Here is a 12,142-nt window from a genome sequence, read left to right as displayed (position 1 = left end):
TCTCCCTGGCACCGCCCCCACAGGTACCCCTTTGATATCATTGCAGAGCCTCATTCTCTCTGCTTTAATTGGACAGAGCCACCTCCGGGGGCCTTTGGGGAAAGGCAGCAGGATTCACGCTCCCGGTGCAGCGTGGAAAACAGAGACCCATCATAGAATAGGGAATAGATGGCCTGCAAGCCGGAGGCTGCGGGGTGAGACCCCAGCCCCAGCTCCTGGCTGAGTGGTTTCCCAGATCCCATGGACTCATCCGAGCAAGCAGCTGGCCTGGAGACAAAACCACAGTTGGGCTACCCCAGAGAAACCTCTGGACAGGCCGTTCTGGGCTGTGGTCCTGCCCTTTGGCTCACTCCTAGAGGTGTCCATGAGGGCAGGTGTTTCCGTCCACCTTGCTTCCAGAGCAGGCAGAGGGAACACAGGTGTCAGTACAGATGAACCCCACTTTAAGCCACCCAGGCTTAAAAACATGGTCAATTTTGTAAGTGATTATCCCCATTTTCCCCAAATCCTCTTGTAAACCAAACTATTGTCCTCTTAAAAAGCAAGTCTCCTTGTGTACACCAGTGTTTTGTGGGTGTGGTACAGGACTGGAATATACAGGAGACTCAGAAAATCTTAAGAAAAAGCTCAAGATTCATTCTGCCTAGAGGTTTAATTACAAGCGAAGATAAAGCATCTGTAGCTAGCAGAGGTTTTTTTGGTTTTGCTTAAGTACTTTAACTTACAAAAGCTCCTTTACCTGGAACTTTTAAAGAACATATGTAGTGCAAAGAACAGGGAGGGGAATGAGGATAATTCGAAATGACAGGTTGGCAGGGCAGGGCTTGAAGGGCTCTGAAGCCAGCAGAGATGGACACTCACCCAGCTGGGCCATCTCTTCCTGGGTAGCTTTGTGTCTCCCTCAGTGCTGCTTACCCAACACGGGGCTCTGAACAGGGAGCAGAAAGAGCCCTGCAGCAGGAACTGGCTCACAGAAAAGAAAAAGAATCATGGTAACAATGATAACTCACTTTATTCTGCACTTACTGTGTGCCAGGCACTATTCATAGTCCTTCACATGTATCAGTGCATTTAATCTTCACAACCACCTTGCAAAGTAGTACCATTATCTCCATTTTATGCATAAGGAAGTGGAGGCACAGAGAGGTTCAGGAAGTTGGCCCACAGCACGTGGTTGTTAAGAAGAAGACCACCCAGGAATCGAACACAGGCATTGTCGCTAAGACAGATACTTAGGCAATACCTCTTGCTTTGTGAGTCATCATCACAAACTCTGCAGATCAGGCACAGGTTTGGGATGCGTAGCCCTGAGGATGCTCATGGGCTGGGTATTCCTGAGCTCTGACAACTTATGGGATTGCAACGGTGGGCATCTGGGGCTTCCTGCTGGGATCTTTGAGGTGGGGGGTAGATCCTATCAGTGGTTGAGGTTTAAATTCTGAACCTCCCACCCACCAAGACAAAATGCCATGAAGAACTCTCTCCTTTGGTTAAGAGCAAAGCAGACATACAGTGGAAACAGAAGAATGTCCAGGGGTGGCCTTGAGTGTAGACGACAGTTTCCCACCACCTCGCTGACTCTGGGCAGCTCTCATCACAGACTCCCATCCCCCCAGACAGAACCTCCTCCAGCCCTGCAACCAAGCTTTAAAGCTGGATTCCATGGGACCATGTCTCAGCTAAAATGCAATAGCCTCTCAAGCGAGTGCTTTGCAGCTTAAGTGATTACCAGCTCCGCTCTCGCTTGGTTGATACTTGTGAGTGGGGGATTGCTTTAGCAAATCTGTGAGAGCCAGCTGTTGCGGGGGAGTGGGGGAAAGTTGAGAATGACACATGGGAGAGGAGAGTTGGGGGTAGTGTCTTTCTCGTGGGTTCCTATTCAGGTCCTGCCTACTGCTGGGTCCAGACTGAGGGCACAGGCTGAACGGGGCTTCTAGATGCCTCCATAGGGACGTGCATTGGAAGGACTAGTGTGGAAGGTGGAGAGCCTTGGATATTGGAGTGGGTGGAGGGGAAGACTTGAGCTCAGGGCAGCACCAGCTTGCTCACTGTCTTAGAGAAAAACAAAAAGCCACCTGGTTGGCAAGGGTGTGTAGGTATATGCTTTGTCAAGCAGGAAAGGGGAAGGGGTATTTAGATTAAAGGTTAGGATTTTTCCTGGTTTCTTGGGGACCTGTCTAACCGCCCCAGGCAGTTGGGGGACCCCTTTATCTTGGAGGCAGCAGGGTAGGTAAACAACTTTCAGAGCTTCACCAGCCTTCTCCCAGTCTCACCTTGGCCTCTCCCCTGCCCACGCTCTTTTTTTTTTTTTTTTTTTTTTTTTTTTAGACGGAGTTTCGCTCTTGTTACCCAGGTTGGAGTGCAATGGCGCGATCTCGGCTCACCGCAACCTCCGCCTCCTGGGTTCAGGCAATTCTCCTGCCTCAGCCTCCGGAGTAGGTGGGATTACAGGCACGCGTCACCATGCCCAGCTAATTTTTTGCACCTTTAGTAGAGACGGGGTTTCACCATGTTGACCAGGATGGCCTCGATCTCTTGACCTCGTGATCCACCCGCCTCAGCCTCCCAAAGTGCTGGGATTACAGGCTTGAGCCACCGCGCCCAGCTCCAAGCTCTCTTAATGGAGGGTTTGTCAGAGGGTTTGTTGAGTTCTTCCTCTCTTTGCCCTGTTCACCTTCTCTTTTTCTCCCTTTTTTCCCCTGTCAGATTCCTTCTAATCTACAAGTCCTACCCTGCCCCAGACCCAGCTATGACTCCCTCCTGGCCACTGCATCATACACCAGTTTCCCAGGCCACCCCCAGACCTGCTGGTTCCTTCCAGTCCCTGGAACACAGCACAAACCAGCTTCTCCCCCTGAGCTGGGCTCTGGTTGGTCTCTCATCCACAAAGCCTCTGCCTCTCCCTCGAGCACTTTGTCTACCTATCAGCATGCAATGAACCTGTGCCTAAAGCCTCCTGGGAGTCCAGCACCAGACACTGTCCTTGTTTTAAAAATCAGCCCCAACATGGGGCTGTCATATGACCCCAACCCCCAGGTATGTACCCGAAAGAACTGAAAATGTATGTCCACATACTAAACCTGTACGTGAATGTTCATAGCAGCATTATTCATCCCAGTTAAAAAGTAGAAACAAACCAAACATCCATCAATGGACAGATGGACAAGCAAAAACATGGCCTATCCAGCCAGGTGTGGTGGTGCATGCCTGGTTGTCCCAGCTACTTGAGAGGCTGAAGTGGGAAGCTCCCTCAAGCCCAGGAGTTCAAAGCCAACCTGGGCAGCATAGTGAGGCTCTAGGGTCAAAACAAAACAAAAATGTGGTATATTGGATGGGTGGGCTGGCTCACTCCTGTAATCCCAGCACTTTGGGAGGCTGAGGCAGGTGGATCACCTGAGGTCAGGAGTTCAAGACCAGCCTGGCCAACATGGTGAAACCCTTTCTCTACTAAAAAAAAAAAAAAAAAAAAAAAAAAAAAAAAAAAAAAATTAACTGGGCATGGTGGCAGGCATCTGTAATCCCAGCGACTCGGGAGGCTGAGGCAGGAGAATCACTTGAACCCAGGAGGCGGAGGTTGCAGTGAGCCGAGGTTGCGCCATCGCACTCCAGCCTGGGCAACAAGAACAAAAGTGTGTCTCAAAGAAATGAAAAAGAAAACAAGTGATATATCCATGGAATGGAATATCACTCAGTCATAAAAAGGAATGAGATACTGGCACATGCTCTACCACAGATGATCTGGAAAACATCATGCTAAGTGAAAGAAGACAGACACAAGAGATCACATATTATATGATTTTATTTATGTAAAAGTCCAGAATAAGGAAATCTGCAGATACAGAAACCAAATTAGTAGTTGCCTAAGGCTAAGGGTAGGGTGTGGAGAGGAATGGAGAGTGACTACTAATGAATATAAGATTTATTATTTGTTCATTTATATTTTTTTGAGACACAGTCTTGCTCTGTTGCCCAAGCTGAAATGAAGTGGTGCAATCTTGGCTTACTACAATCTCCATCTCCGGGGTTCAGGCAATTCTCAGGCCTCAGGCCTCCCAAGAAGCTAGGATTACAGGTGTGTACTACCATACCCAGCTAATTTTTGTATTTTTAGTAGAGACAGGTTTCACTATGTTGGCCAGGCTAGTCTTGAACTCTTGACATCAAGCAATCCTCCCACCTCGGCCTCCCAAAGTGGTGTGAGCCACTGCACCCAGCCTAGATATAAGATTTCTTTTTGGGGTGACAGAAATGCTCTAAAGGTAGATTGTAGTGATGGTTTTGCAACTCCAAACTTTCTAAAAACTATTGACTTATATGCTTAAGTATGTGAATTTATAGTATGTAAATTATATATCAATTTTTTAAGTTAAAAAAATTCTTAAAGCTAAGTTTGGTGGCTCACACCTGTAATCCCAGCACTTTGGGAGGCCAGGGTGAGAGGATCACTTGAGGGCAGGAGTTCAAGACCAGACTGGGCAGCAAAGTGAGACCTTGTCTCTAAAAACTTTTTAAAATTAGCTGGGCATGGTGATGCACACCTGTAGTCCCAGCTACTCAGGAGGCCGAAGTGGGATGATCACTTGAGCCTGGAGTTTGAGGCTGCGGTGAGCTGTGATTGCACCACCGCACTCCCACCTGAGCAACAGAGCAAGACCTTGTCTCAAAAACCAAAACAAAAATCTCAAAACTTATCCCACCCATTAATCCACCCATTCAACAAATACCTCTTGAGCCGATCCTGATTGAAGGTTGACTACCACAGACAAAGTAAATGTCGCTGCACTCATGGAGCCCACATTCTGGAGAATTTTACACAGTGAAATAAGGAAATAAACCAGGATAGCATGGGGAGTGGCAGATTTGGGGGGCTACTTAGCTAGGTGCTCAAGGAAGTCCTTTCTGGGGAGGTGATATTAAAGCCGACTCTTGAGTGACAGGAGAGAGCCAGGCATACAAAGAATTGAGGGAGAGATGTTCCAAGTGAACAGACTGCAAGTTCAAGTTCAACCAGCATCTAAGGAGCATGCCTTGTGTACCCAGCACCACAATGGGTTCGAGGGGATGCCATCATGCGCAGGATGCAACTGCCAACCTCAGAGTCTAACAGGGTGGTCCTGCCTCAGCTTGGAATCTCCTCAAAGGCCAGTTTGTCTGCCCCTCCCTTTGGATCGCTCCAGATTTAATATGGGGCCCTGAACAACTGGGGTGTCAGTGTAAAGCCTGGGGTGACTGAGTTAGAGGAGGGCTTTTTTTAACAGTTGCCTTGCCCTCAGTCTCAGCTGCCCCTTCCCCATTAGCCTGGCTTGAGATAGAGTCACCAACCTGCCCTAGCTCCCAGGGGGTCCCTTGTCTCCTGGTTTCTTGTCTCCGGTCCCCATACCATCTCCCTCTGGGCGGCTGCCCCTTTTGGGGTAGAGAGGGGTGAGAGACACTTTCCTCTGTGACTCTTCCACAGTTCTGCTCTCTGCCCCTCTGCCCTGGTCTCTCGAGGAAGGAGGTCATCCAGGCTGGGAGGGGAGAGGCGGGAGGAAGATGTCCTGAGCATCCCTGCTGGGCAGAGGGATTGCCTGGGACAAAAATGTAGAGAATGTCAGTGCCATCAGGCCCTACCCAGGGTGGCATGAGGCTGGGCCTCAGCAGCATTATTCCCCACCCCTGGGGGTGGCAGGTAGGAGTGGGCCGCCTGGCGTCTTACTGCTCAGGCCATTCCCCTGTTTCAGAACCAACCATTCCCTCCTCTTTTCACAGAACCAGGAGGGCAAAAACAGGTGCCCAAGGCAGGGCCAGGTCAAAGTGATCACGTGTTCCCTTGGGGTAAGGTAGAGCATGGGGCTGAGAGGGGGCAGCAGCAGCTCAAGGTCACCCAGCAAGCGGGGCTGGGCAGGCAGCTCTAGCAGAGAGAGTGGAGTTCACCTTGAGAACTCTGGCTCCCTCCTCTTCCCTCTCCCACTTACACCTTCTGCCATTAATAAGTAACTTGGTCATTTCTGAGGGTTCCTGCAGTAGGTTTTCCAGACTGTCCAGGCTATTTCGTGGGTCTCTCTGGGTCTTCAGGAAAGTGAGGCTCTTTCTCTAATTGGCCTGAATTAACCTGAGAGCACAGGACCAGGGGAGGGAAGATCAATGCCACTCTGCCACTCTGCTGGCTTTGCCTGGATTGGGAGCTAAGACTTTGGATCCTAGATCAGTTCCACTCCTCTCTTTTACCCTGTCTCGGCCTCAGTTTCCTGATCTGTAAAATGAGAGACAGGTGTCATTGCTGCCACACTAGCTGAGATGTTACCCAGGGTGGGGAGCGAGTGGGGCAGGGGACAAGGGGCATACCTCCTTCCAACAGTTCCTGGACCAGCCTCCCAGGGTCACACCAAAGGCCCTTGCAGCAGGAACAGGGGCAGGCCTGGATGCAGTGGAACCTGGGAGCTGGCACTGGTCTCTGCATCCTGCCAGCTCAGTGCAGGTCTCTGGGACTGACATTGCTCTTTGGGGAAGCCAGCAGGGAGGCAGTGAGCACCTGGGAGAGGGTGGCAGGTGGCCAGGGGAAAATCCCAGAGAGTGAGCAAAGGAGGATAAAATGTCACATCACGTGGACTCCTCCTGGCAGCCTCAATCTCATGCAGAGCTTGTTGTCCCCATTTTACAGCAGAGGAAACTGAGGCTCAGAGGGGCTAAGCGGTAAGTGGCTTGCCCAAGAGACACCACTGGGAAGTGGCCAAGGTGGGCCTAGAACCCAGTATTCTGATTACAGATCCCACTACATCCTCGACTCCAAAACTGTTTTGACATGATTATTCCGTAATTTTTAATTATTCACATTCCTAGAAGGGGCTATTGACCAAGCCATTTCAAACAGGCAATAAGTGTATTTCAGTCTGGCTCTGGGATGTGTCTGGGACTTCCTTTTCCTTGGCAACAGCCTATCAGTCTAAAGAAATGTGTTCAGGCTGATGTTTGGAATGCCCAGGCACAGCCCTGTGGAAGCAACTGGGGAGGGAGGGCAGCCTGGGATCTACAGACAAGATTTCCTGTGGCACAGATGTCCCCATTTATTGGGAACAGATCTCCATCCCCCTAACCTCCAAGCCTGTCAAGCTAAAATCACAGCCCAGGGAGATGCAGGGTGGGGATTTCCCAGGCTTGGTTCTCTCCAGTCTCCCTTTTCCGTCTTTTCTCTCTTTATCCCTCCCTCGTGCCTGTGGCTGAGCCTGGGACCAACCATGCCCCCAGTGGGCACCTAGTGTCCTCCTCAAGAATGACAGGTGAGAGGAGACAAAGAGCAGGGAACAGGATAGAGGCGAGACCTGAAGAGGGAGGGCTTCCTGACCCCGTCCCCTTTTCCCAATCCCCCACTGTGCACCTGGCACCTTTCTGGCAACCCGTCCCTGCATTATTCTTTCTCTGCCTCTGTCTCTGTCACCCATATCAGATAAACTAGCAAAACTCCCACACTGGCCTCCCAGCAGTAACCAGTCCCTTCTACCAGCCCATCCCGTGTGAGGTGGCAAGACAAGCATTCCCCAAGCACTGTTGCCAGTCACTAGCCACATCCAGAAGCCTGGGTCGAGCGTCTCTGCAGGGCCGAACGTGGGGCCAGACATGGCTTCCACAGTGAACGGCCAGAGGCAGATGCCTGGGGAAGCTGGCGGTGGAGCCGGCAGTGATGCTAGTGAGCATGTAGATCTCTGCTAACCCCTGCAGAGGGGTGTTAGAGGCGTGTGTTCTAGAGACTGCGGCAGCTCTCCAGTGCTTCCTAGCCCTGCCATCAATGCCCTGCAGAATCTGGTCTCCTATTCTCGGCTGGCGCCCCCCTCTCCAGCCTGGCTTGGTCCATGGCTCCTTCCTTTCCCTCCTACATTTGCACCTTCTAAGTGGAGCCATTAGCGAGTAGCTCGGTCACATACCCATACACGTGCACACACATGTGCACACACACACTCCTCCACGGAAAAGCAGCATAGCATACGGATTATCAAGCCAGAAGACCTTGATTAGAATCCAGGCTCTGTCTGCTGCTGTCTTAGCCTTTCTCAGCCTGAGTTTACTCATGGGTCAAATGGGCACAATGACAAAGCCTGCCTCACAGCCCGGTCATATGCACCAAATGACAAAGGTTAGCAGTTGTCCTGCAGACCACAGTCGCACTTGCTATTATCCTGGTTTCCTTTCCCATACCTCCGGGCAGCCCCTGCCCCTGTCAGTTTATGGATCCCAGGTCCCACCCCTCCGGACTGAGCTGCAGGACCACTTGCTTCATCACTTTGCCCCAGGATTTAAAGCACCAATGATAATGAGTTAGTTTTTCAAGTGAGTTTTGCACTTGCCTTGGGGCATCCCTGCTTACCGTAAAGTGGTGAGTGAGGAGGTGGAAATGTCGTGTCCTGGTTCCGGGATCAGTAGGGGGATATCTGAGAGTGCCGACGGGATCCGCTCGCTATCCCTAAAGTCAGGCCACCCAGGAGCCTGCCTAGCTTGTCTCGGCCAGGGAAAGGGAGGGGTAAGAAAGAAAACTATGATGAGCTGCCTGCTTTTCATCAGCCCATGGTGTCTATTAGCATTGCCTCTGTGCCAGGTGCCAAGGAGGATGCTGGAGCAGAAGCATGTGGGGGTGCTGCAAGTGGCAGCAGGCAGTGGGCAGTGGGCGGGGGTGCGGCACAGCCCGGCTCTCAGTTCTGGGGACTGACAAAGCAGGGACCCCAGGGGAGTCAGAAGGGACCTGAACAGGCCTCCCCATGACACAGCCTCCCTCCGTCTCCTTCTAACAGCTGGCCTTGAGGTTGGTCCCCCTTCCCTCCTGATGAGTTCTGATCTGGGAACACGCTGGTGTCATGACTGTCATGATCGGTAATCTCCCCAGCAGATCAGCCTGGAAACAAGAAAGGAGAAAATAACGAACTGCTGCTATCAGCAGAGCCGTTCTGATAAAGGATTTAATCAAAAATGGGGCAAGATGAGATGGCTGAGGGCCAAGGCCAAGAGCCAAGGGGGTCAGGCGCAGAAGCTCTGGGAAGACAGCCTGAGGGGTTGCTGGGGCCACCCACTTTTCTTCAGTGTGAAACTCAGAGAGGGCTTTTCCCCTCCCCTCTCTCAGCTCCCACCTTTCCAGGTCCAGCAGCCACACTGGAGGCTGATGGCAGTGGGTGGCTCTCTCACTTTTCAGAATCAGAGAAAGTTCCTCTGCAACCTCCAGAAGCTTCCTGCTGCCCAATCTCTCCTCTCTGACATTAGCCTTTCAGATTGGCCCCAGAAAACACAAGTCATTATCCTTTCTTTGAGAGTCTGGTTATTGGGCAGAGTGTCCCAAAAAAGACCTTGACAGAGCCTTAGACACTCCATTCATTCACTCACTCATTTATTCATTCATTCATTCACTGGTAGGGTAGCAGGCCCTCCGCCTGCCTGCTGTGGGCTTTTCTATGGTCTGAAGAAAGGAAAGATCAACACAGTCACCTCTCAGTGGGGATGGCCAAAGCACCTCCTCTCTCACCTTCTGCACATTTGCCAGGCACAGAGCCTGTGACCTGTGCCTGCTACAGGGGTCAGCAAATCACCCAAATGCCTGGGCTGTGTACACTGGTTTGGGTGGCCCGGGCCTGTTGCCTGTGAGGCAATGGCTGCCTCAGCATCCCTGTGTGGGGAGGGCACAGGGCAGCCAGTGCCAATTCCTGAGGAGGAGGAAATTCCCAGCTCAGGGACTTCCAGGCTCAGGCTCCATCCGGGTCCCACCTGCGGTTGCATGCTGTGGCACAGGTCTCTTGAGATGCTCAAAGCAGGTTCCCTGAAAGGGGTGGGAAATATTTTTGCATTAATTGCTTTTAAGTAAACACTTTCAGGTTTAAGGAAATCACATGCAATTGTGCGTAGGTAGAATAATAGTGGCAAGGCTTTGTGAAGAGTCCTGCAGCCACCTTGTGAGGTAGACTGTTATCTGAGCAGACAGATATTGACAGCTTGCTCACTGCTATTAAGTGGGCAGCTTCTTCCTCCGCTCGATTCCTTTTCTACCAGAGGGGGAGAAATGTCTTGGTTGCCCAGACCACCCAGCAAATGGAGGAGAAGCGGGAGGGGATGCTTCCAGCCCCTCCCCTGACACGGCTCTTCCTTTCTGCAGCCTGGCCCAGTCGCTATGGGCCCTGTTTACCTCCTCTCTGGCCATCTCCCTGGTGTTTGCCGTCATCCCCTTCTGCCGCGACGTGAAGGTGCTGGCCTCGGTCATGGCGCTGGCGGGCTTGGCCATGGGTTGCATCGACACCGTGGCCAACATGCAGCTGGTGAGGATGTACCAGAAGGACTCAGCCGTCTTCCTCCAGGTGAGCCAGGCCAGCAGGCACAGGGCTGGGGCCTGGGGAAGGCACAGTAGCTCCCCGGGCCCCCTCAGTCTCTCCCAGCTTCCTCCCCCAGGTGGCCACTTAAAGCCAGGTTAGTAAGTTCTGGACTGTTTCCCCATCTGTAAAGCAGGGCAGTGATCCCTGCCCTCACTGCTGGGTGTCCCAGGAGCCGAAGCGCTGAGGAGAGAAAGCTCTCTGCGAACTGGAAAGGGGATGTGACTCAGGGTTTGGCTTCCCTCTCTTTCCTCTCCTTCCCTGTCTCCTCTCTCTTATTCCTTCTCCCCCAAGTCACCCAGGATTCAGCCTGCCCTTCCCTTTTTAGTGCCCCCTTCCTTTTGGGGTGTTAGCTAGTGGATGCTAACATGGGGATCAGTCCCAGCTGGGGATTAAGAGATATGGGGAGGGAATTGCCCACTGTCACTGAAGTCATCTCAGGCCCGCAGGGTGATTGAGAGAGGAATGTCATTCCTCACCCCTCCTCACCTCTCCTGCTTCCTACCCACCGTGGCTCCCCACTCCAGGGCTGGGCAGCAGCCCCAGATGGGGCACAGGGTGAGGTTGGGGAGGGGGCTCACTGTGGGTACTCTGGGCTGGACACCAGGCCACGGCTTCCCTGGGCTGAAGACTGAACCACACCCCCACCTGCCACCTTCCCTCTGTCCCCAGGTGCTCCACTTCTTCGTGGGCTTTGGCGCTCTGCTGAGCCCCCTTATTGCTGACCCTTTCCTGTCTGAGGCCAACTGCTTGCCTGCCAATAGCACCGCCAACGCCACCTCCCGAAGCCACCTGTTCCACGTATCCAGGGTGCTGGGCCAGCACCACGTAGAGGCCAAGCCTTGGTCCAACCAGACGTTCCCGGGGCTGCCCCCAAAGGACGGGGCAGGGACCCGAGTGTCCTATGCCTTCTGGATCATGGCCCTCATCAATGTGAGTGTCCCTGGGGCGGGCTGGGTAGGGAGCTAGTGGACAGTCCACACACTGAGTCCGCCCCACGCCCAGTGCAGATTCTTCAGATGCTCAGAAACCTGCTGGTGCTGATGTGCATCCCAGAGGAGGCAGGAGGGTGGGAGAGCTAACCCTCCCTGTGGTCCCTCCAACCCTGGTCCTTCAGCGACTTGTGATTGCAGTTCTCAAGGAAGGTAAAACAGTGAGCAGGCTGAGCACGGTGAAACCCAGGGTCAGCTATCGAATTATCTGAGGCTCTGTGGGAACCTAGTTTTTCCTTCCAAGACCAGATGAAGTAGGCCCTAGACAGACCCTGGCAGGAAATGGCCGATTTTTCTTTGGGGCCCTTCATCCACAGGGATTCTCCTGTGCCCTGCTCTCAGGGGCTCCTGTGGAAGCTGGGAGACAGACAAGATGACCTCTCCTAAGGGGCCCTGCCTGCCAAGACAGCCTATGGCAGGAACAGCAGAGAGACCACTTCACTCCATCACTGGGTCAGACACTGACCCAGCTGTAAGTGGCCACCTGGGGGAGGAAGCTGGGAGAGACTGAGGGGATCCAGGGAGCTCCTGTGCCCGCTTTGTATGCCCCTGCCAAGTCAGCACTGACTCTGGTCTCTTGCTGGAAGCCTCCTCTGGTGCTCTGCAACCCAAGTTGGGATCTCCCACGTTAGCCCAGGCTGGAGCGAGAGCGTCAGGCAGGGAGACCCCCTACCCCATCCGCCTGGCTCGGGGAGGACCGTCGGGAACACCAGAGCAGCCCTGGCTCCTGGGCTGGGGGCGGGAGCATTCCAGTGGCCACAGTGCTGGCTGTGGGGTGGAGGCACCATGCTGCTTGTCACAGTGGCTTAGAGCCTCTCTTTGCAGTGGGTGGAC

At 52.9% G+C, this 12,142-nt stretch overlaps 1 protein-coding gene across 2 annotated transcripts in view; it reads left to right on the top strand.

The window, feature by feature from the left end:
- The window catches only part of MFSD4A (major facilitator superfamily domain containing 4A), a 33,397-nt gene that overhangs the window by 1,122 nt on the left and 20,133 nt on the right, over nt 1-12,142 (top strand). Inside the window, exons 2-3 of one of the 2 annotated variants that reach the window (XM_039466501.2) lie at nt 10,106-10,304; nt 10,989-11,249. In XM_039466501.2, the coding sequence (XP_039322435.1) occupies nt 10,106-10,304; nt 10,989-11,249 (460 nt within the window). The remainder of the gene's footprint in view (nt 1-10,105; nt 10,305-10,988; nt 11,250-12,142) is intronic. The other variant, XM_039466502.2, reaches the window with a different exon arrangement.

Source organism: Saimiri boliviensis, chromosome 14 (genome assembly GCF_048565385.1).
Source record: "Saimiri boliviensis isolate mSaiBol1 chromosome 14, mSaiBol1.pri, whole genome shotgun sequence".
In the NCBI taxonomy this organism is placed as follows: Eukaryota; Metazoa; Chordata; class Mammalia; order Primates; family Cebidae; genus Saimiri; species Saimiri boliviensis.
This window is presented reverse-complemented; position numbering and strand designations above follow the sequence as displayed.